Here is a 24606-nt window from a genome sequence, read left to right as displayed (position 1 = left end):
TTCCTATCCAGTGCAGTCATAGCTAAACATTCATACTTCAATCTGTAAAACTACTGGTATTATTTACAAGCTTCCTAACATGAAATTTTAAAAAGATAGGAACCATGGTAATGACTTATTGACTTACTTTCATTTAAGATAATGTACTTAGTAAAAACCACACCCATGTGCTGTACCATTGCAAATCTATTTTTTGAGTTTTATATTGGCTTTCTTATGAGCAAGAATGTTTGTTGAATGAGGCCCTAAATTAGAAATATTTTTTTCATTAATAGTTCCTTCTCATTTTTGTTTCAGTAAATTTTGATGTAATACATAAGAGTGCAGCAGGCACAGTACCACAAAACAAAACACATCTCATCTATGGCCAAGAAAAATAGTTTTGAAAGACTACACCATCAGCCTCAGACTCTTGCAGCAATATTTTTCTTTATTCTCATGTTTTTCCTGTGCCCCTTTTTGTCTTTCATTTGTCTGAACAGAAACCCAAGCTCTTTTTTAAAAGTGCATTAGTAAAAGAGGAGTGGAAGCACAAGTCTGCGAGTAATGGGCAGGTTTGGTAGCTGGAAGAATGTTTATTTCAGGCTTTTTTGTCTCTTGAAGAAGAAATGGAAGTTCTTGGGGCCTGTCCCTGACCTTTATTTTTAGAGGTTATAACATGGAATGTGCCGATCTGACATCTGAAAAGTTGCCCCCTAAGGCATGCTCCTGTCTGCCACAGGAGTGAGCTGATCAAAGTAACAACGCTCTGTCATAATCTGCCTTCGGGAGTGGGTCCTGGGCATTAATACAGATGGGAATGGGGGTGGAGAAGTGGGAACAGTGAAACGTAGGGCCTGTTGGGTTTCTGTTTTCTGAGCCTCTCCCACTGAAGCAGGCTGGGCATCTCTTGGCAATCTCTTTTTTGTTCCCTGTAGCAGCATTGAGAACAACAAGAAGTCTTGTGGCACCTTATAGACTAACAGATATTTTGGAGCATAAGCTTTCGTGGGCAAAGACCGGCTTCATCGATTTATTACATTTATGTAGCATCTTTCATCACGGCATTTCACATTGCATATCCTTATCATACTGCTGAAATGCAGCCATCTCTGGGGAGGACAGTATCAGACAACTACTGAGTGCACAGTAGTATGGGAAGGGGAAAAATATTTTGCAGTGTAATTCCATTGGATTTTGTTATTTTTAATTTTTTTAGTGTAATTTATGGAGAAAAGAAATATTTTTGGGTTCTCTGTGAAAGAGTATGGAGCTCTGTCTTTGGGGGAGTCTGCCTGGTGGGCTTCCCAGAGCCTTGTTCCCAGAAAACAATGTTGTCCTTATAACACATTGGCAGCCTGCTTGGCAGGCTGCTCAGGAGTAGGGAACCTAATAGTCCTGGGGACCCCTAGTATGCATGGTGGGGCTCCCAGGGCTTCTGGGCCGTTGACAATATAGACAATTGCTTGATCACACTTTGGTTTGTTGTGAAATATACTCGAGAGATTGAATAACCACTGTTAATTGTGTTTATTAATATGGTACAGGAAAAAGGTCTATGCAGCCAGGCTCCAAGGAGCTGTCCCTTGCGGCTACGTGTTTTATCCACCTAGCACAGAAGATGTTCTCCCCCAGTTACACATTTCTGATGGCCTTAGCAATAGGATTATAGAGTTTATACATCTCTTTACACATCGCTGTAAATCAACTCAGAAGTTCCTTCCTGATCTTTGGTTTGGATACGTGCATTCCATGTACTGGCCAGTGAAGGTAGAACAAATGCATGTCGACTTCTGACAAGTTTCTTATGCCATATGCTTTAGCAGATGCACAGAAATATGGTATATTTGTAAGTGAACAAAATTATTATATGGGCCAGTGTAGGCTATTTCATTGTTACAATATTTGTGCTTCCTGGTGGTGGTGGTGGTTGTGTGTTTATATATGTGGGTGTGGATAATATATATTACGATACATATTTATATGCTTTCCAGTGTATTTTAGCCAACAGGACTCTTGCCCTCCAGGTGAATTTGCAGGAAGCTAGGCAGGTTTTGAAAGTAGCCTTGCAGGCAGAGTTCTATCAGAATGGTATTAAAATCAAACCATTTCTTCAAATGTTTAAGTTTTGAAAAACTGGCGATTTCCAATGGCAAAAGTCTTTTTCAGATGTTTTGTGGCCTATTCTAATTGGGACGTTTCTGTTATTCATCAGCAGTGTTTTCTGGACTAAAGAAACCAATACTTTTATTAGTAGTTTGCACAGAAACCACAGTCTAAGTGTCTGAAGAGGCTTTCAACATACTCCAGTAAATATACGTGTTGGGACCATAGAGTCTCCCTTCATCTCAGTTGCAACACTCCACTGGAATCTTTTAGAACTAAGTGTTCGTTTAAACACACCCTTCATTTATGTGTATATGCATATGTGTTCAAATCCATTGGTACCAACAGTGTAAACAGTAACGTGGAGTTGGCTCTCAGTGGCTGGTAGCATGTTAAGCACTGTGTTGTCTCATTTTTCTTGAAGCAGGTCTGTGTAACGTGGTGCTTGACGGATTGGGAGCTGGTAATGTCCTGTATACATTCTACTGCTTCTGTTGCTGGTGGAGCTGAAATTGTGATGACTACAGTGGGGAAAATGTCCTAATCTAAAGAAGTTTTGGAGAGGAAATAAGTCCTTTTAATGAGACCCTGATTATAAAAGTGCCATCTGCTCTGATAAATTCAGTTTCAGCAAGAAAGTAAGGTGCTTTTCCTCATTGTCACAGAGCTGAACAAAATGGACTTCCCGTTGTTTGTTTAGGAACACTGATCTTAGGGACCCTCCAAGCCCAACTAGCTTCTGAAGTGTGAGAATTTAGCTCTTAATCCTGGGAAGTATATGGTTCCTTTGAGGTTGCCTCTCAGCTTAAATCTGTTCCCATGCCCTCTCCTAGGCCAGTGGGACTTCCTTCTGAAGAAATGATCCAGTGCACCTCAGTGCTTCCTTGTAAGACTTGGATACATAGGGAAGGTCTGAAACACCCCTGAAGATTGACTTACTCATGGTCGATCCTCCAGGGCTTGATTTCACATGTCTGGTATGGACGCTGGGAATCAACCTTGCAGGGGACGCAGTTGACTCCTATATTCCTCGCAAGACACAAGGAGTAAGGAAGATCAACGTCAGAAACTCCCCCATAGACCTTCCCTTGTATAGACAGTCAAATTAGCCAAGCACATATACTTTAATTTTAGCTATGCAATTGACAAAGCTAGAATTGCCTATCAGTGATTGACTTTCTTAGGTTAGTGTAGACGTAGCCTTGGTGTCATGACTGTGATTTGTTTTACAGATGATGTCAGCTCCAGAGGGTGTAAGACAAAAATGAGCAATAGCAAATGGATAGCAAAAATTAAATCTCTCCTTATCCACATTCATTTTATGTAACTGAAACAGAAATCTTTTGGTTTGACTTCAGGTCACCCTGGCTATTTCTGGCAAGAGCTAGGTAGTCAGTAGGGCAAAAAAAAATCTACTAGGCAAATGCATAAATAAGAAATCACAAGAGGACGTGAATATTTATGGTTCATAAAAACAATTTCTTGACACAAGACACTGCATAATGTCTCCTCTTAAACCAAAAGATTATCACACTTTCCTCAAACACTTTTGTTTGTAGCTCTGTGACAGCAGCACTGAAGCCTATCGTATGGATCAGTGCCAGTAATACTGATTTACGACGGTAATGGGCTGCCATGTTCAGGTCAATTCCACATAGAGAATATTTTGTTTCTGTTTCACATTACTGCCCTCACTCAGTAGGATTAATGCTGGCATTTCACATCTAAAGCAATTCTCCATGCTAAAACTCCTTTCAGATTCTTCACCGAAAAAATGTATAGATCATTTTTAAATAAGTTTGTGGTTTCGTACACTGTAATCCCTTGATTTAAGTGGAGGTTGTATCCTGGACAACCTCCATGTAAATCAAATTTCGCGTAAATTGTGGGGCGGGTAGGGGAGATCCCTGGAATTCCCCTGGCTGGGGGAGCGAGCAGCTGGAGCCTTTGCAGAGCCCTGCTGCTCCTCAGCTTCCCCCAGCTGGGGGAAGCCGGGGAAAAGCAGCACTCCACTCCCATTCCAGCCTCCTATTTCCCCTGGTTGGGAGAAGCGGTGCGGCCGCCATCTCCAGCTGCCGGCTTCCCCCACCTGGCGGACGTCTGGGGGGGGCAGCCACATGGCCTCCCGGCTTCTCCCAGCTGGGGGGCACACAGCTGCTTGCTCTCCAGCTGGGAGAAACTGCGCCGCAAGCATGTGTGTTCTCATCGGGCTCTCCCAACTGAGGGAGCTGGGGTGGGGGTGGGGGTTCAATTTGTACTTAACTCACATTAATGTGAGCTAAGTGCAAATCGAAATCACACTTTGAGGGTTTACTGTGTTGCTTTAAAAGAGGCAAAGTGATCCAGAGACCAGAGACCAGCAAAACTTTGTTTTGAAAAAGTTGTTGCTTTTCTTTAGCATACAGCAGAAAAACATCTATAAAAAGAACTTCCTTATTTTTAAGCCTTTGCTGAAATGGTCTGTATTTAGGTTGAGATACTCAAGTATTTCAGCAGTGATCAGAGAAGGCAATTGTCAGCTGCAACATTTGAGCGGAACAAGATGAGACAAAGATGGTTTGGCAGTTCTCAGTTATTTCTTTCTGTCATTTTTATTAATGCTTTAATATTGTTTTAACAGATAGCCCTGCTGTGTCAGGAGAGAGCAAGTTCAGCTTCTTTTACACACTGTACGTTTTTAATAGTACAGCCCATCATTTTGATGGCTTTCTTTGCAACGGTTGTACTTCAGGCAAACGGTTTGACATTTTATGCAGTGTCTCATTAACCCTTCTGTGTACATCTTTCTATTCAGAATTCATCCTATCTTTTGTATTGTTTTCACATGATTCCTTTTACATTTTTCTCTGTAGAATTATTGTGTGACAGATATCCAACCTCAGACATCACCTCAATTTATATTTATTTTCAGCCAATTGTACTAATGCTTTTTTCTTTATTGGTGGTTTGTTTTTGTCAATTCTTTATCATTGGTACTGAGCTTTCTGTTACTCTTTATAATTGCTCATGTAACTGTTTACTCATTCAAGAACTACACTGAAATAATTTTTAGGTTGTGATAGAAACAGATGTGTTAGAAGGAAAAATTCATGATACGGGTGAAGTGCGCCACAGATCTTGTGTATGCAGGCACAACTGGGCACATTGGAAAAAGTGATTAAAATGGCATCTTATGGTGTTTGGAAACTGAAGGCCATATGGTATGTTTCCACCCTTAACTGATTTCACCTGTGACAATCTGAACATTTTTCAAGTTTACTTTACTTTCAAGTTTAGCTTTATAATGCATAATTCATATATAATTTCTAAAGTCATAGCAGTTACAAAAGTAGAAAAATTAATTTTATATGGATATGTTGGTTCATTTTATAGTACATTTTCAAAAACACCAACATTGAAATATCTTTGCCACTTTTGAAAATGTGAACATGTTCCTAAGTCACTTAGACATTATTGAAACTTTTATCTGTGCCCTACAGCGCAAGGTAATGGCTGACTTAAAATTAAATTTACTGAGCCAGTGGCTCTGTACTCAGTACAAATGTATCTTTCAATGGCTATTGAAGTCAGTCTCTTGATAGTGATTTCACTCCTGACTGCTTTTTAGTATTCACAATATTTTGACAAATTTAATATTTCCAGGGTGCACAGATTACTGTTGAGTGACACGGTAGAAAATATACCCATACCCATCTAAACTTGTATTCCAACCATCTCGCTCCTAGTGGTGAATCTGTGTTAGTGGTAATGCGGCCGTGAAAAGGTTTCTAAAACCATGCTGCTGCTGCTAAATAATAGTAATAATAATAATAATAATAATAAATAAAAGTGTAAGTGAATTGAAAAAACTATGGGACTTGGCTCTTAACCGGGAGGATTGACAATTTAATTCATTTCATTTAAGCTAAGCATGGCTTCTTGAAACAAAATTTTGTATGGTCGCAAAAGTACAGTCAGCAACTATTGCAGGTGGCTGCAGTGAAAAAAATTCCCAAAATGCTTCAGAGAAAACAAGTAAATGTGCATATATGCATATCCAAATCATTGTGAATTATTTATGAAGAGGGTTTTTTGCAAACTCACTAATGTACAGTTGTATTTGGTGCTTCTGGTCCCAGCTGACTTCTGCCATTTTCCTGGATGTCCCTGGCTCCTGCTGCTGACCCTCCCAGCAGATCTGGTCAAAAAGGGATCCTGGGAGCTCCGGTCAGTATCATTGACCAGGCTGTTGACTCTCCAGTTGGCAGCATGGCGCAGCGGGGCTGGCAGGCTCCTTTTCTGCCTCTACCCAATGCAGTTCCCAAGATGCAGCCAGCACATCCCCCTTTGGGTCTAATGCATTGAAGCAATCAGGGGTATCCGTGTGCTGCCTCTGCTCCAAGCATCGTCCTCACCAGTGCTATTGGCCTGGAGCCAGAGTCAGTGGGAGATGTGGGGCAGGTTCCTGTGGCTGGGGCAGTGCACAGAGCAGCCTGGCTGTGCCTTCAAGTAGAAGCCTCAGGGGGAGCACGCTGCAGCTTCCAGGAGCTGCTTGAGATAACCCCCTGGAGCCTGCACCCTTAATCCCTAGTCCTGAGCTCCTCCTGCCCTTTGACTCCAGCCCAGAGCACCCTTCTACACCCCAAGTGTCTCAGCCCCCCCCCAGGCCCCAACTTTCTGTCCCAACCTGCAGCTCCCTCCCACATACTGAACCACTCATTTCTGGCCCTGCCCCAGAGCTCTCTCTCACTCTTACGCCCCAGTGCCTGAGCCAGCCTAATGAAAATGAGGGAGTGAGGGTGGGGAGAGCAACCTTAGGAGAGGGTTATAGGAGGAAGGGGATGGAGTAAGTTGGGGGAGGTCCTTATAGGAAGGTGAGTCAGGGGGCTGGGCAAGAGTTTTGCATTCATAGAAAGTTGACAGCTATAGCCCTATGCTCATCCCCCCTCCTTGCCTTTTGACCACATGCCTGAGAATATCAGCCCTGGGCTAAAGCACAGAGCTGGAGACCCTCAGCCAGAAGGGGGTCAGTAAAGAGAGGCTGACGCCTGGAGCCCTGTAGGTGCAGCAGGTCAGGAGAGTCTGAAGACAGAGCCCACTTCCAGAGCCACAAGCCTAGGGAGGGGAGAGAAAGGGGCTTAAGCTTGCTCCCAGATGCGTGAGGCTGAAATGTGTGGGGAGGATGGATGCAGGCTGAAGTACCTTATTTTTCTTTTCTTTTCTTTTTGCAGTGGAAGCCCCAGTCAAGATCAGAGCAATGTCATGCTGGGGGTTGTGCAAACACTACAATGGACCGTTTTTGCCTAAATACCATGTTTTTTTGAGTCTCTGCAAGCCTTTTGGTGATTGTTGAGAAGTGTAAATGTTTTCTAGAACCCATAGGCTTAGTGCTCTGGAAGCTGTTTGTTCTGCAGACAGGCTTGCTGATGGGAAGAAGGGTAAAGAGGTAGTTGACCCAGGATCTAGCAATTCAGAAAGGTCTCTGGCTCCTGGTGATGGTAGCAGTGGTGGCTGGAGCCCCAGGCCATTTAAATTGCTGCCAGAGTGCCATGAGGCAGATTTAAAGCAACTCTCAGGGCTGCTTGCGCGGTGCAAGGCTGTCTGGCGTGCTCCAGGAGGTGCTGAGGAATGGTTGCCCATCAGCCCCACCCCTTCCGCCTGAGGCTTTTACCCTTCTGCAAGTACAGAGTCCAGTCTCCCCCACCAACTCCCAGCCTTGCCCAGGGGCCCAGCAAGTCTGTCAACCCACCTGTGTGCAAGCTGTCCTCATGCTTCTTTGTAATGTCTCACTGCACCACACGTGCTTGCTGCAATACACAGGTCTGGACAGAACTATTGAAATTGCTGCTAGTTGGAGCCAGGCTCCACCTACATTGGGACAATGTGATGTTACTGTTAGCTGTAGGCTGCAATTCGTTGCTGAAGAATTGCTGTTGCCATCATTCTTATCCAGGTTGCACTGTTGTGCAATCTGACCATATAAGCATAGTGTGCTATGTGTCTCGCACTTCTGATTGTAGTTTGTTTGTTTCCAGCTAGTGCAGATTTCTGTCATTGAGTTTTTGGTTTTATATGGCACAGTGCAAGTAATCTCTAGCTTTTCTTGTTCAAAAAATGGATTTTTACATGGAATATTGATATCATTTAATTTTACAAAATATATTATTTACACTGGAAAATATTTTTATTGCATGTTTAAAGAACTTTGGTGCAGCATTTCTATAACTGAGATGCTCTTACAGTCAACCTTCTAAGGGGCTGCTGCTGGAAACTGTGGTATGGATACACACAATGCACTAGGCAAGAAGTGTACTAGACTAGGGCAACTAAAACACTATGACTAGTGAGAATATACTGCATAACAGCAAATTAAAATGGGTGTCAAATCTCAATAACGTGGCAGCAAAATAGTGAAAGCTACTCTCCAGTGTTGCCATTGGTGTAAAAGCATTGGAGATAGATCAGTGGTTCTCTTCCTCCCCTAATTGCAGCGGGGGCGGGGGGGGGGGGCATATGCAGCTATCTGTGTGCTATGTTGGCCGCAGTTCCTCCCCCACACAAACAATCTGTATAGCTTTGAGGATGTCACATGGACCACAGCTATGTGCTTTTAACTACTGGGCTAGACTACTGGTGGAAGAATACCATAAAATTCTTAGCTTACCTGCATCCAGGGAGTTATTAGTAAGATGGATTTGGCAGGTGATGGGGAGAGAGAGGCATAACCATGTTTCCCTCTTTCCCTGGGCTAAGCAAATCACTGCTTCTTTCCTAGCCACCCTTTTTCCTCTCATAATGAAAACATGGCATGTTAAAATAAAGGGTAGGGCATGGGACAAAACAGCATTTACTGTTGTATCTACTTTATTGTTCTCTACCCTGCCTGGCTCACCCTATTATATTTTGACACCAAAATTGCAGTCTGATCTTTTGTATATATTTTAAACCTCTGCTGATTGCTCCTTTATTTTTTAATAATTTCTCTGTTTGTGGGGGAGGGTTCTTTTTCCTCTGGGTTTTGACCTCATATTTTTTATATCATTTTTTCTCTTTTCCTAGGGGTCAAAATCTCTTTATCCTTGTATGTGGGGATGTAGTGTTGTTGAATGGTTAGAAGAGAGGTTGTTAACCTTTCTGTGGCAGACTGCCAAAATTTGACCTTTTGACCTCTGTGTATCTGTGCATTCCCTTAGTAGTAATATAAACACAAGGGTTTTATGGGTCTAATAATTATTTGTAAAATATTTGAGATTGCCAGATGGAAAGTGCTGGCAATTACCATTTGTGTTCCTTTGGCATTGGGTGAATTATAGCAAAAGATTGGCTTGGTTATTTTTTACTGAAATTAAGACAATTAGGTTTTTATATATACGATCCTACCAAATTTGTGGTATATTTTGGTCAATTTCATGAACAAAGGGTTTTAAAATTAGTAAATTTCATGATTTCAGATAATTGTCTGAAATTTCATGGTGTTGTAATTGTAAAGGTGCTGACCCAAAAAGGAATTGTGTGAAGATCTTAAGGTTCTTGTGTTTGTGAAGAGGCATGGGGCGGGGGGTGCAACACTGCTACCCTTATTTAGTGCTGCCACCAACAGTGGCACATGTCCTTCAGAGCTGGGCAGCTGACGAGCAGCAGCTGTTGGGGAGAGTCCAGCTCTGAAGGCAGAGCAGCAGGACAGTAGATGGGATAGGATGGTACTGCCACCCTTATTTCTGCACGGCTGCCTGCTGAGCTGGGATCTTAGTCAACAAATTTGACACCACAAACCAAGGATTGAACGGAGACTGAGAGTGACTGTCCAATTACAGAAGTAGTTTCTTCGCTCTTGATGTTCACATCTCCACGTTAGCTACTGATAATGGGCACCATCCTCCCAAACTGAACTGACCTGATTTCTCCTCTCTTGGTGTGCACAACTCTCACATTAACTGCTGATGATGGGCCACATCCTCCGTGAGTGAACAGACCTTATGAACTTTGGCCCTCCCCTTGACTGACCCCCTCTTTAAACCCTCCTCTGGAACCCCCCACTCATGCATCTGACGAAGTGGGTCGTTGCCCACAGACGCTTATGCTCCAAAATATCTGTTAGTCTATAAGATGCCACAGGACTTCTTGTTGTTTTTGAAGATACAGACTATCTCAGCTACCCCTCTGATACTAGTCAGCAGCTGCCGCTCTCTGGGTACTTAGCACTGAAACCAGCAGTACAAAAGGACAACATGGGCATAATATTACCACCCTTCTGCCCTGCTGCTGCCAGGGTGCTGCCTTCAGAACTAGGCACCCAGCCAACATTACAGACACTGCTCTCCAGCTGCCCAGTTCTGAAGGCTATACCAAAGTAATGGTCGCAATACTTTGACCATCATGAAATAACCTTGCGATCCCCCTGCAACTCCCTTGTGGGTCAGGACCTGTGGTTTGAGAAACCCTGGTCTACCTTGTGAAATCTGATTTATAGAGGGTAGATGCACATACAAGGCCAGATTTCACAGGAGGACACCAGGTTTTATGGTCCATGACATGTTTTTTGCATGGCTGTGAATTTGGTAGGAACCTATTTATATTCATGACTAAATATTTACAACTGGCTATTCACGGTAAACCTTTTTTATGTTTAATAATCACTAATTTTTCCTGTTTAACATACTACAATGCCATGTGAAATTGTTTACTTACTTATGTGCAATACTCTACTTTTCTCCTTTTTGTCATGGAGAGAAGTATACATGTTTTATTTTTGTTAGCCGGTAGGCCTAAAGGCATCTAATTCTTTACAGTTATTTTTCCTCCTCCTTCAATTCCTCACCTCCTCTGCCTTGTTTGATGACTTCCTCTTTATTCATTTATTTTCAAATTCTCAAAGCCTATTAAAGACGCTGTTCTTCATTCATGCTTTTGCAGATCACAACCAACAGCTGATCGTCTTTACCTCACCAGTATTTGGGGGTGAAGGTGAGAAAGTGAAGGATGTTTTGAATTTTCCTCAATATGTTATGAGCTTTACAGTGTCTCAACTTTGTAACTTGTTCTGAAGCATTTGTTAGTGATACATGTATGAGACATGCTGTGTGAAAATAATAGTGACGGAGAGATAGTTGTGCTAGTCTATATACTATCAAAACAAAAAAGCAGTCCAGTAGCACTTTAAAAACTAACAAAATAATTTATTAGGTGTTGAGCTTTCGTGGGACAGACCCACTACTTCAGATCATAGCCATACCAGAACAGACTCAATATTTAAGGTACTCCTCCTGATTCACAAACCTGTCAGCCAGCACTTTAATGGAATGGGTCATTCTGTTAATGACGTGAAAGTCTGTGTTTTACTGAAAACGAACTTTCACGGCTGTTTGGAAAAAAAGGCTGCTGGACTCTTTTTTATATTCAAATTCGACACATAAACACATGGTTTGAACCAGGATGGCAATTTTCTAGCTCATTATAGGGGCTCTTATACATACTTTGCTTTATCTAATTCTTGAGTCTCCCGCCCCCTTTCTGCCCCTCTGCTATCTGATTTGCTCACCTTGACGATAATTTTCCTGATTCAGCCTTGATTACTGTTTTTGGTTCTCTGTGCCTTAAATATTAAGTTTGTTCTGGTATGACTATGGTCTGAGGAAGGGTCTGTCCCAAGAAAGCTCATCACCTAATAAATGATTTTGCTAGTCTTTAAAGTGGTACTGGAGTGCTTTTTTGTGTGAAAATAAATTTTAGTTGTACTTCTTTAATACATATGCAGTTACAAGATGACATCGTATTTTTTCTTTTAATTTACTGTAGCTTAGTTTTAAAACCTCCATATCTTTTCATATTTCCAGATTTATTATTCTGTTTCAATTGTTCATGTAATTTCTGTCATCTCAGCTGTGCCACATTGGATTCCATTATCGTTCTTGACATGACAGTGTAATGGAATAAATATAGCTATCCCAACTGACTGCTTGATTTAAACAGGATCTGAATTGACCAAATCACATTTCCCTTTGAAAATATATGGCTATACTTCTGTGATCTTATTGGTATATTCCCGTTATCAAAGAAGATGGCGGGCTGTATCTCAGTTTTGTTGTTTTTTAAACTTTTCAAAATATTCTTACTATTTTGTTTTGCTGCATTATAGTTCTTGTGGAACAGGCATTTTTAGCAGAAGCTTTTCTTTTCTTTTCTCTCTGTATCTCCCCATTCAGATTTAGATGTTTAGATAAAATAATATTTAGCATTATCCGTAGAATCTGTTTCTCTCTTCTGTATAGAGATGTAACTTATTTTTCTTGTATTATGCTGATGCTCATTTGGAGTTTGTTCTGTTCTCCCCATGAGATAATAACCATTTTCTGGGCTAAATAAACTATAGCTAAAGGCTGAAACCTCTGTAAGAGACATTGTTATTGGGTAAACAGTAATATTCAGATTTATCATTATGCCAAAATGCCACAGAGTTCTGAGGAATAATTTGCAATTGTTCTTTTTCTTTTTCTTGGCATCAGGATGAAATGCGATATTGAGGTTGGCTGCGTATGTGAGCCAAAAAGGTATTGAGTTCTGAGGGTAGTAAAGAATCATCTGCATAAATTTGCATAGAGTACGATTACTGGCAACTACCTTCATTTTGAGTCTGTATCTGTTTTGGCATTCGTGCACTTGTCAATTTTAGTGTAGTGTGCTGTGTTGTCAAAGAAATGTCCTGATTAGCTGCATGTTCACATGTGTTTGGTTTGTGTAACCCTCTGATTCCTCATTATCTTTTTTTTTGGAAACTCAGAACCTCCCTTTCCTTCAGAGACTAACAATACCTATTAAATATATTTTGACAGTCTCCAGAAAAGATACGTTTATCTGCAAATTCCCAGACTGTTTTCTCTGTATCGTAAAAACCCATATGTATGTGAATATATGTAATTACACACAGCTCTGCTTCTGTTTCAAATTAACCTCTCTCAACAGTTCCTTATCTTCAGTCAGTGAAATACAAGTCTATTCTTCAGTCTTTGTTTTTGGCAAGTCCCACTGTTTTTAAAAGGTTCTATATTTTCCAGCTGCCATCATGTCTCATTTCCACAATCCATGTCCTTGAGAACCTGAAATATACGATTTATGTTATACTTCTTAATCTTCTACTCCTTTATTGTTTGTTCTCCATTTTATTGCACATCTACCTATGTACTTAGCTCTCTCTTTTCCTCTGCTTATTTTCATAGGATGCATCATTCTTTTTTGTTTTTATTTTTTAATATCAAACAGTTGATGGAGCGGTTGAAGTGTCATAGTGGAGTTAAGTGAAGAATCAGTTTTAAAAGGGCATTGACAAGAGTAGGGGAGAAGGAGCTAAACTTAGCTGCCTTTGATCTGCATACAAAAACCACCTCTTACCGTGTTCTTGCAGTGTTCTTGTAGACTGTTGAGAGGACTTTACAACTTTTTAATTCATTTTTTTCTCTCTTGCATCTATTTGATTGGTGCTTTCTTTCCCTAGCTTCTTTGCTTTGAAGTGATACGCTGTAAAGACTGGATTTGGCTAAACCACCTTACCACCAAAAGGCACTTGGTATATCACAGTGGTTCCCAATCTTTTCAGTAGTGCAGATCCCCAATTGTCCCCCCCACCAAAACTGTTCATGGAATGCTATCAAAGCCAATTCTAACTGCTATGTACACTTTATTAAATGAAAAAGGAAACCAAAACATAGATTTTTGGACAGAAATTAATATTATTATTGTAAGATATTTATTTAAAAATAATTGATTGTAACTTTGCAGTTTATTTAAAACTTATTTTCTGTGATCATTTTTGTTTATCTTTTATTTTTTTCACAGACCCCCTGCAATACAGTAGGGTTTGAACATTCGCGACCTGAGGTTCACAAATTCAATTATTCATGATCGCCAATGAGTGGCTGCTTCTCCAGGGTATGGAGCTCTGGCAGCCACCACTTCCCGGAGCTCCGTGGCAGAGAACATCAACAGCTGCTGCTTCCCCGGGGCTCCGGGCAGGGAGCGCCAGCAGCCACCTCTTCCCCCAGGGCCCCGGGCAGGGAACACCGGTAGCCAGGCTCCATGCGAGAGCAGCTGCCATACAAGATTTGCAAAAATTCAGCATTTGTGAGGGTTCTCAATGTGGAACCCTTGTGAATGTTGAGACCCTACTGTACCTACAAACCCAAGTTGAGAAGCACTGGTATAATATTTTGGTTTCTGGGCATGGTGAGAGTATGACTCAAAGTCCCGTGCATATTGCTTACCAGTTTCTTAGGATGAAGAGCGTAGTGGTAGAAAGTGCTTTCTGAGGGTGTTTCACAGGAGACAGTTTGAAGAACGTCACTATAAAGACTCAGCTTTTGTCCACAATAACTGGGATATCATAAAGTCATTTAACATTTCCTTATGTCTTTGTTGAGTTTCCTTTACATATGCTCTGTGATGTTGTTCAGCATCCCATGGGAAAGCCTTGAGTATTAAATGTCCTTAGGGCCTGTTACAGCAGCTCTGGAGCAAACTACATTGTATCCTGAAAGAAACAGATTCTCAGCGTAGCTCAACATCAACCATTTCAGGAGTCATGCTCTTCAGAAATCTGTTTCTGCAAAATACTTAGTGTCTGCAACGCCTAAAAGTTTAAATGAGCATTGCAGTCATTCAGTAGTTTTCTAAGGAGTTGTTTCTATGATGGGGCTTCAATTCTTTGTGAACAAAACCCTTATAAATGTCAATACTTAGTTTACTAAGCACAGAGTAAGGAAAGTGGGAGGTTTGGCCCATATAAATATACAATGACCATAACCATCGTGAGGATGAATACTGAGGTGCGCCAGGGATTCAGGCTAGGGTAGATATTTAATATATTAATCGGGAAAAGCAAATGTGGTGAAAAAATTTGCTGATGATTCAGTTATTTAGGTTAGTAGAGTATGAAAAGGGAGAAACTACTGAAGGCTGGAGCTAAGAGGGGCTTTGGGCAAGATTGTCATAAGAAATTCAGTGTGGATGGGCGTAAAGTAATGAACACTGGAAGGAAAGTTTTGAAATACTCATTGTTGGTTTCTAAGGTAGCTCTAACCACTCAGAAACAATGCTCTAGCAGTTATTGTAGACAGCTCAGTAAAAGAACAGATGAACAGAAAAGAAAACCATGTAAAATGTTAGGTTATATATACGGAGTAAGATGACTTTTAAAATATTGTTACATTATGTCAATTGATAATCGGCCATCATCTTCAGTATTATGGTCAGTACTGGTCGTCCCATCTCAAAAAACATGTCGCAGAAATTGAAAGGGTCCAGTGTAGGGCAGCAGAAACAATGAGAGATATGAGAACAGAATAAGGTTAGAAAAATGTAATTTAGAGAGGAGAAAAATAAGTGATGACATGATGGAAGAATATAAAATAATGAACGGTATAGGGAAGGTAAATCAAACTGTCCTCTTCTGTCTTTTTCATAATGCCAGAGTCCAGTGAAATTTAAAAGGCAACACATTTTACACTTATAAAAACAATGTACTGTGTTTTTACGCAACATACAACTAATGCATGGAATGCCTTGCCATACGACAAGAAGGTATTGAAAACAAGCAATTTATCAGCTTTCCGTTAAAATTACATGCTTATTTAGCTAACAGCATCTACAGTAATATTAAATGAGCTAATCTATTTATGAGACAAAACCATTTATACTTACAGACCTATGCCAATTAACTCCTGATGTTAGGAAGAAACCTCCCTCAATGGTAGCTTGTCTAATGATTGGCCTTTGTGAGGTCTCTTGTACCTTCCTCTAAAGAGTAAACAGGCTGATTCTTGGCCTCTGTTAAGAATATGATACCAGACTTGATGGACCACTGGTCTGATCTGGCATGATAAACCTTATGTTCTTGTCTACAGAGAAATCCAATATCTTTGTTCTTGGTAGGTTTTTTAACAGAAACATTGGTATTTTATCACTAACGAAGCCATTGTTTTGCAGAGCTGATAGATTTTCACTGGCAAGTAGAGCAGTTTAAATGAAAACCACTATAGTAAACTCTTTCATATCTGGTAGCCCTGGGATCAGGAGGTTGCCAAATAGTCAAATATTTTGGATTATAGAGAGGTATACCTGATGGTGCAGAACACTAAAGAAAACCAAGATTAGATGTTAAGAAACAAACAAAAATGTATGCAGAGTATGTTATTTATGAAACAGGTCTTTTTCCACTAAAGCTTATGCTCCAAAATATCAGTTAGTCTATAAGGTGCCACAGGACTTCTTGTAAGTATTGTACACTGTAAATTTATACTGTATTTATTTGTATTTACTTTCACTATACTGCACTTAGGGAAAACGTTACTAAAATTTACTTATGGCTAAATGACAGTTATTTGAGAGTTCCAGATAATAGAGTGCAATATATGGAAGAGGTTACTGTATTCTGGTGTTGTCAGTCATGGCAGTGTCCTAGTTACCTGCTTCCACTTGTTGCATTCTGGGTCCCTGGAATGAGTGTAGTGACAGAAGCAGTCTATTGAGAGGTGACATCAAGATGTTGCAGTTATAGAAAATCAGGGGGATAATCTTCCAACCTCTTGGCCAGCAGGTATCTTAATCTTATTCTTTGGATGGATAATATGTAGAGTTTTGTATTAACTGTCCCATGCTTTAATATGGAGTGTAGAAGGTTTCAGAGAACTCCCTGGCAAAACTGACTCTCAGGAGATTTGACTAGTGTGAAGGACAGGACAGAGCATTGCTCTTCATTAATGTACCGAGCTGAGTCTTAAAGGAATTAAGGCAAAACCAGTTAGGAATTTCTGAACATTGAACGTCAGTCTGATTGTTAAACAGCACAGAGACTGGCAGGAACAAATATAAAGCTTGAAATATTTAGGTTCTGTTTGTATAATGCATGCCATATTCTGTTGCAGAGGCAGCATGTTTATTTTAAAAAGTGTTGAAGTGAGCAGAACAGATGAACTACTTATAATGCTGTACACAGCCATGCTTGAGATCTGGGATTCAACTCCCAGTGTTAATCTTTTGCTTCCCAGTCTAGCAATAAGGCAATACTTCCTACCCCATAGGCTTAGAGTATTTTGCCTTGCTATTTTGATGGCCTTCTCCAGCTGTACAATGAGAGGTATTGTTGTACCATAAGCGATGTCCCTCATGCCCATTCTCACTCAGTAGCATAATGAGTGGTCATTATGAAGGGTATAAAGTTGGGAAAAATCTTGTGTGAAAGAAACAGAGGCAAGATGGAATTTTGAGGGATACCAGGCTGCCTTTGAAGGCATGCCCATTTAACATTTAGGGGACAACATGTGATCCAAGTCGTATTTAACAAAAGAGATAGTGCCTTATTGAGACACTAATATTTTCTAAAGATTATGTAGTCTGGACTATTGGGTGCTTCTGAGATGATTCAGTAAGAGTTAGTGAATTGCGCTATAAAGCAGATTGTTATATAGCCTGACAAAAGCAAGATGGGTACTGTGGCTTGACTGGAAAGTAGACTGAGAAGTTGAAGTCGATATTGAAGCAGGTAGAATATGACTACCTTTCAAATACCTTTCTCACAACAAGGGGATTATCAATTAATCAGAGGAATGATGAGAGTAAGGATTTACTTTTTTTTTTTTTAATAGTAGTGTAGTGAATAACAGTTTTATAAGCAAGGGACTGTGATGGGATATATTGAGCAGGCAGTACTGGTATATTATTTTTAACGGGCTATTTAATCAGATTTAAGGAGGAATTAAGGTTTGTATCTGAATATAGTATTGTGACCTGACAGACTTTTGCTGATCTGGTAGTATATAACCTTTTTGTGGGGGGATGTGGGGGGGTCACTTATATATAAATGTTATACTTGGGAAACAAGCAATTCCACAAATAAGTAACTGTGCGTGAAAAATCAGTTTTTACACATCCAGCACCTGTTTTCTATATGCTATTTTAGAGTCTTAAAAATAAGTGCTCTCAATGTCCATTAAGGTTATCTCACTGCACTGTGACTGTCTCCTCCACTATAGTGCGTCATAAGCACTTTTTCATAGTACTGCACAGTAGTGCCTCAAGTTATGCGAGGGTGAGGCTCCCGCACAACCCTTGCATAACTTGAGTTTCATGTAAGTTGGGGGGCAGCTTTTTTCCTGGCAGAACACACGTTCTGCAGTCAGGAAAGCAACAGGAGCAGCTGGAGCTCCTTTGGAAAAGTGAGTCCTGAGGTTGGGGGTGCAGCTGGGGAGGGCCAGGGGGTTAAGCCTGGGGTGGGTTAAAGCTGCAGGAGTGCGGGGGGTGGAGTTGAGCTGGAGCCACACACAAGGGTGGTGAGCAGGGGCCGTGCCGGGGTTGCAGGGTAAGCTGGACCCTAGGGGGTTTGAACCAGGGCAGTGCGGAGGGGTGTTGAACTGAAGCCATGGGGGGTTGAGCCAGGGCTGGGGGGAAGTGGGATTTTGAGTTGAGCTTAATGCACGTTAATGTGACTTAAGCGCAACTCGAAATCATGCATTTTGAGGGTTTACTGTACATTGTCACTTATGTACTCCCTTTCACTTGCAAGGCAAGTACTGTCCCCTCAAGACTCATTGGTAGTATGATGCCCGTGGTAGAACTGCCAGCTGGCTTTGGCTACCTGGCTGGCCTGTGGAGTTGCATTAATGTGTTCTTTTGTTTAAAAATAATGCAGCTTGTCTCTTCAACCTCATGAGCTTGTTACTGTTGCCATCATCTCCCTTGCATTGTAAAGAGGTGCATGTTGCAGACCTCGTCTGGCTTTTGAACTCTCTGAGACAAAGGGGTGTTTTATTGTACGTTTGTACAGTACAGGTTGAACCTCTCTAATCCAGAAGTCTCTTTTCTGGGAACATGAATAATCTGACATGATTTTTAGTTAGCCAGACAACCACTTATCATGGGAGTGGCCAAGTTCCCCATACTCCCATATTTTAATCCAAAATGTACAGTATCATGGTAGAGTATTTTATGATCCTACATATTTACAAAATTGTGGCTGTCCTTACAGAGACCCATATTTGTATAATGTAGTAGAAAATATCATTTTCTTTTAAAAATTTGGAACTTGTATTATTGCATGCTTCTTGTCAGTGTTAAGTGCTTTCAAAACCAGTGTTACAACCAAACACATAACTAAAGATGGCAAGGTGTATTTTCTTACAGGCCTTGTCCTCTTTTATGTAACTCTTTTTAAGTACCTTTGGGAAATTCTATTAATTATAGGCCCATTTTCCCCCACACTAAAAATGAAAGCATAATTGTGGTTTGTAAAATTTATCACATGACATAAGACACATGGTTTAAAAGCGCCTTCGCTTTTAAAGCTGGATCTCCTATTTTAGTACTATGAGGTACTATTGTCAGATCAAACAGTATTACTGCCTGGGTTATTTGGGCTCAGACATATTTTTTTATTTAAGAAACATATGTGGTACTTCAAAGAAGTAATGTGGAAAGAATTAGTAGTAGTTTTGTAAATAAGTTGGAGAAAGGACTGATTTTAGGGGAGAAATAATGTATTGGCCTATTTAGTGCCCTCTTAGGGAACAGCAGCTATATGGGGCAAAATGCACCCATGTGAATATTTTCATGTCCCTCCTGACATGCCAACAACATTTGCATTTCATTGGAACTGCAGAAAATATCCCTCATTTTATTGCCATGCAGATTCTGCAGTAAGGGAACCCATCCACAAAGGATTAAAATTAGACCTTGGCAGAAAATTCCTAGTGAAGTAAGTTTCATGTTACTGTTTGGCATTACCATGTCCTGTTATGAAAACAGCCACTGAGGTGTGACAGTCTTTTTTTTTTTTTTTTAAGTCTTATCTTTTTAATTTAAGTTCCTAGTTTGAACTCTTCATAAAAGAATTGTGGGCTTGTTTTAGACTGAGCACTTCTAGACAAATAGGAATTCAAAGCCAGACAGAAAAGAATATTAAGCTTTCAAGATATGTTTGGTGTTCCAGCTCATTAATGCACTGTCTCTGTAGGACAACATTTCTAAAAGACCATAAAAATTAATAGTGTATTTTAAAAGTGCTTTATTGGCATTTTACTCCAAATTCTAATTTAGCTCTAGCTCTTAATTGTGCCATCTCCATGGATGGGATATAGGAGTAAATGCTCCCTTTGGCTTCAGAAATTTAAATTCTTCTCATGCTTTTTCAGTTCAAGTAGAAATTAATCTTCTGTTAGATGCATGATCCACCACCAAACACCTTGGGACCAAAGGGCTCTTGGTCCTCTTTTTGAATATAGTCTTTGGAGAGAATTGGAAGCTATGCATGGCTTCTCTCATCATGCTCATATCACTTTCAGATCTGCATTAAATCAGTGACTATAAACAAATCTAATGCTTCAGGTCAGATTGGCAGGGATCTTGGGAGTCTTTTGCCTTTCTCTGTGATATGGGGGAGATATCACCTGCTACAAGTACCTGAATGTGTCCCTTATCAATTCCCAACCATTCCAGGGATATCAGACATTGGTGGTAGCTCAGTCTCCCCTGTTTTCTGCCTGTTGCATGCAGCAGCTTAGAACATGGACAATATTGTTCTGATTTCACTTGGGTATTATATTTTGCCAAAAAGATTTCAAATATTTGTTTACTGTCAGTGTTAGTTGTGACACAGTCTTTTGTTTGGCACTGCTGAGAGAGAAAAGGGAGAAGAGGGATTTAGAAAACTGATTAGCCCCCTCCCCCCGGCAGTTGGGTTCTTGTTTATTCCTGAGTTTGCTCCATTGAAATGGAGAGAAGTTCAGTGTTTGGAAGCAGGACACTACTGCCTTGTCCTGATGCAGTCATTTCTATGCTACGCTTAAATAAAGTAGCAGTAGCTCGGGAGGGGGAGGGGGAGGGGGAGGAACCAGGGCAGACTAGGAATCAATGGATTCATGGCATTTTAAAAGTGCTGGGAGGGCTGGAGAGAAGTAGAAAGTTCATGGCTTCAGTCCCCTGGTGCGTGAGCAGTACAAGGGGGAGGGGAGCAGATGGAGAGGGGGTGTTTGCAGCCTATAGGTGGAACCCCAGTGGGCTATATGCAGCCTGCAGATTGCCCACAACTGGACTAGGTAGTGGTCACTGGTTCCATGCTTCATTATTGTTCTTTCTTTCTTAAACAATTCCTCCAGATTAGTTTGAAAAATAAATCATGACCAATTTCTCTTATTGGAGTGGTTTCACTTTCTGGATCATGAAATTATTTTCTGTGTAATTTAGGAACTGTTTCTTTAATGTCTGTTTTGGTTGTATGTCCCCCTACCCTGCCCCCCTCCGCCCCAACAGATACTTGTTAAAATCACCCATCAGCACCAGAGCCTTAAAAAACTAGTCTAGGAATTTTTTAGTCTCTTTCCTGTCCTTTTGATGTCCACAGTAATTTCTGCTTTGTTTTTTCATTTCTTGCACCTTTCCCCAAAGATTTTCTGCACCCTTTGTTTGGTCATCTAAAGGCATCTCTGCAGTAGTATATAGAAACTAAATTCCCATCTTCTTATCAGTTCCTTTTTCCTGGATGTAGATCATCTTCTCTATTTGCAATCTCTGCTCCAGTTCATGCTAGACCATTGAGCTGATGAAAAAGATGCATGACTCAAACCTTGGTCTCCTTAGGTGTAGGGTGTAGGAGCTCTGCAGCGACAACACATGCCGCTTTGGACCAAGAAAGGAAGCAGGATATTACTTTCCAACAGCTATTGATATTGTATTGGTATTGCTGTGTTCAGACAAACAAAAAAACAAAACAAAGCAGAACAAAAAGCAGGCTAAGGTCCCAATCCTGCAAAGAGAACCACCTCGACAGACACCTGTGTCCCTACAGAGCCCCAATGAAGTCAGTGTGGGCCCTGTACTGTTTTCCATGCAGGGCTGAGGTACCCAGCTCTCAAACTCCACATTGATCAGTTGCCTTGTTTTCACTGCTTTGCATTTTAAAATGTGCTCTTGTGTTCCTTCGTTCGTAAAGCAGAATACTATGGGATTGGTCATCAGCAGTGACATGATTAAATGGGTAAAACTGGAGAGCGATAAATCAGGAAAACAATTAGGTAGATATGGTTAAATATTATTAAATGTGATTGTGACATCTGCTCCTTTCTCAGTTCCAGATTTGGGAGTGGGGAAGGCAGCTGGAGTTATGTTCACAGTTAAAATTAGTGTGCTGGCATGCTGAGAATTGTGACGCTTTGCACTAGCAGCTGACAGAACAAGCAGTCAAGCCTTTATCTCTTAGCAACCTCAAAGAAATGTATAATGAACTATACAGAGCGCGGGTTACCTTTGACCTGAACAAATTGGCTCCTACTAACCCCTTTCTGTCTGATGTTTGTATCTGTTTTTTTGTTGTTGCTGCTGTTACAGGAAAATTACTATAGATTTGATGTACCTGTAATGTATTTTGTGTATTGATTTTCCTAGTTAATAATTTATTATCTACAGTATTTCAATATGCTCCCATAAAATTAAAAAGGAAGCATGTCCAATAGGCAATAAAAAAGACTCATATTCGAATTGTTTAAATCACTTATTGCAGATGAAGTAGTTAAAATAGTATTTTCGTAATCATGTTTTATATAGTAAAAATAATTACTGTTTTGGCACACCAGCCATTTTCACCCTGCTGATGCCTGTAAAATTACATGTACATGTTTTTATTGCTTTTTTATTGATAATGTTATACTATTTTTCTCCTTTTAATGTTTTTGTTAAGGATTTTTTTTCTCCACCGTGCTGTGAGCAAGTATGGTATGTTAGTTGGCTTGGGAGCTAGGTTTCTTCAGCATAGAGAAATATGCTGCAGTTAATGCCTTCATTACATTTAATGAATTTGTTTTTGTGTTGTATTCCAGGAAGATGCACAAGTACAGTAATGATCTGGATTTTTGGTTGTTTGCAACTCTGGACATATTGGTCTCAAGATAGATAGCAGTGATTAAACCACATCAATCAGTTGCAAATTGTGTAATCATCAGAAATACTGATAATTTTTAAAGTAGGCACATAGACGTTGGATTAGGCCACTTGCATTTACAGTAATGACTATAATGAAAATGCTGTTTTAATTCTAGTATTTGATTTCCTTTGTTATTCCCACTTCCTATCCCTTCCCATTCCTCTTAATTGGAACTCTATTTTTATATAATCTTAGTTGAAGCTATTTCTGACAGTTTCTTCTGCTACCATCGGCTTATTTTCTAGATGGGAAGTGATGGAGTTTTGCGCCTCAGTAGTTCTGCTCTAAATAATGAATTCTTTGCATATGCAGCACAAGGGTGGAAACAACGATTGGCAGAAGGTAACTCTCTATTTGTTCTCAGATTTACCAAATATTAATTTTTAGGAAGGATGCCTTTGTTTCTTAGCCAAGATAAAAAAATACATATTTGAGAAATATTTTTGAATGGAAAATGCAATACAGCAGAAATTCAGCAACAGTAATTGCTGATTCAGTTTTGAATTTATTCTAGAGAATCTCTTTTCAGTTAATTTAATAGTTCGCTATGGCAGCTTATTTGGGCAGTTTAAAAATAACTAAATAAGCATTTTCATCACTGTCAGCTTTGGAAACATAAATGCATGTGACTAAATCCCTCCAATATACTTCAGGAATAGCAAAAGTGTTAGTCTTTCTGGTTACACTCACGTTTGTTTTTCATTAAATTGCTATTTGGATGGCTGTAACAAAGAACAGGGTATATGTGTATCTTTATACAATATATAATGGTCCCCTGTTAGAGTAAACCTAGAAAACTTTTATTCAATATGTTAGTATTTGTTTTTTAGGAGAGTTTACTCCAGAAATGCAGTTGCGCATCAGACAAGAGATTGAAAAGGAAAAGAAAACAGAACCTTGGAAGGACAGGTTCTTTGAAAGGTTTTATGGTGAAAAGTAAGTATTGGACCAAAAACCATTTTGTTTCATTTTCTTTTAGAAGGAAATGAAAATATATTCTGTGCATCACATGGTACAGTCACATATGTTGTAAAACTTAATAAACCAGTTAGCAAAGGCTACACTTCCTCAGTGTAAGAAATTGAGTAAGATTATATTGGCGTGTCAACATTTACATGAAAAATATATTTTATGGGGTTCAAAACTCATCCACAAAAATCATTCTGTACAGAAGTTAAGATAGAGTCTGAACATGAGAATAATTTCTATTTCAAAAGTATTTTAGCAAGCCAGTTTTTGCCTTAAATTATAAACAAAGCTTTTGTAGAACCTAAGACCTGCAGTGATATTTTTAAACATTTTTCAAAAATCAGTTTAGAATCTGTCTCTTAAGGGACCCAAATATTCCAGCTTAGGCTACATGCACACAGTATAGAGTTAAAATTGACTAGAGAATAACCTCACAGAGGTGAAAATGAGTAGTTTAATTTTTTTGATTTGGTTTGGTTTGTTTGGGATGAGGTGCAAACACAAAATAAATATCAGAAGAGGGGTCAAGTGAATTAGATGTATCAGACCAAAGGCTCAGCTGGTATAAGTCATAGTTCTGATGTCAGTATATGTATTCCAGTTAACAGCGGCCAAAG

At 40.0% G+C, this 24606-nt stretch overlaps 1 protein-coding gene across 3 annotated transcripts in view; it reads left to right on the top strand.

The window, feature by feature from the left end:
• The window catches only part of ASXL3 (ASXL transcriptional regulator 3), a 159334-nt gene that overhangs the window by 114782 nt on the left and 19946 nt on the right, over window positions 1-24606 (top strand). For 2 of the 3 annotated variants that reach the window (XM_074987226.1, XM_074987224.1), the window contains 2 exons: window positions 23266-23362; window positions 23851-23956. In XM_074987226.1, coding sequence (XP_074843327.1) covers window positions 23266-23362; window positions 23851-23956 — 203 coding nt within the window. The remainder of the gene's footprint in view (window positions 1-23265; window positions 23363-23850; window positions 23957-24606) is intronic. The other variant, XM_074987225.1, reaches the window with a different exon arrangement.

This window comes from Carettochelys insculpta, chromosome 2 (genome assembly GCF_033958435.1).
Source record: "Carettochelys insculpta isolate YL-2023 chromosome 2, ASM3395843v1, whole genome shotgun sequence".
Taxonomy (NCBI): Eukaryota; Metazoa; Chordata; order Testudines; family Carettochelyidae; genus Carettochelys; species Carettochelys insculpta.
The sequence above is the reverse complement of the archived record's forward strand: the minus strand, read 5'-3'. Positions and strand labels throughout refer to the sequence as shown.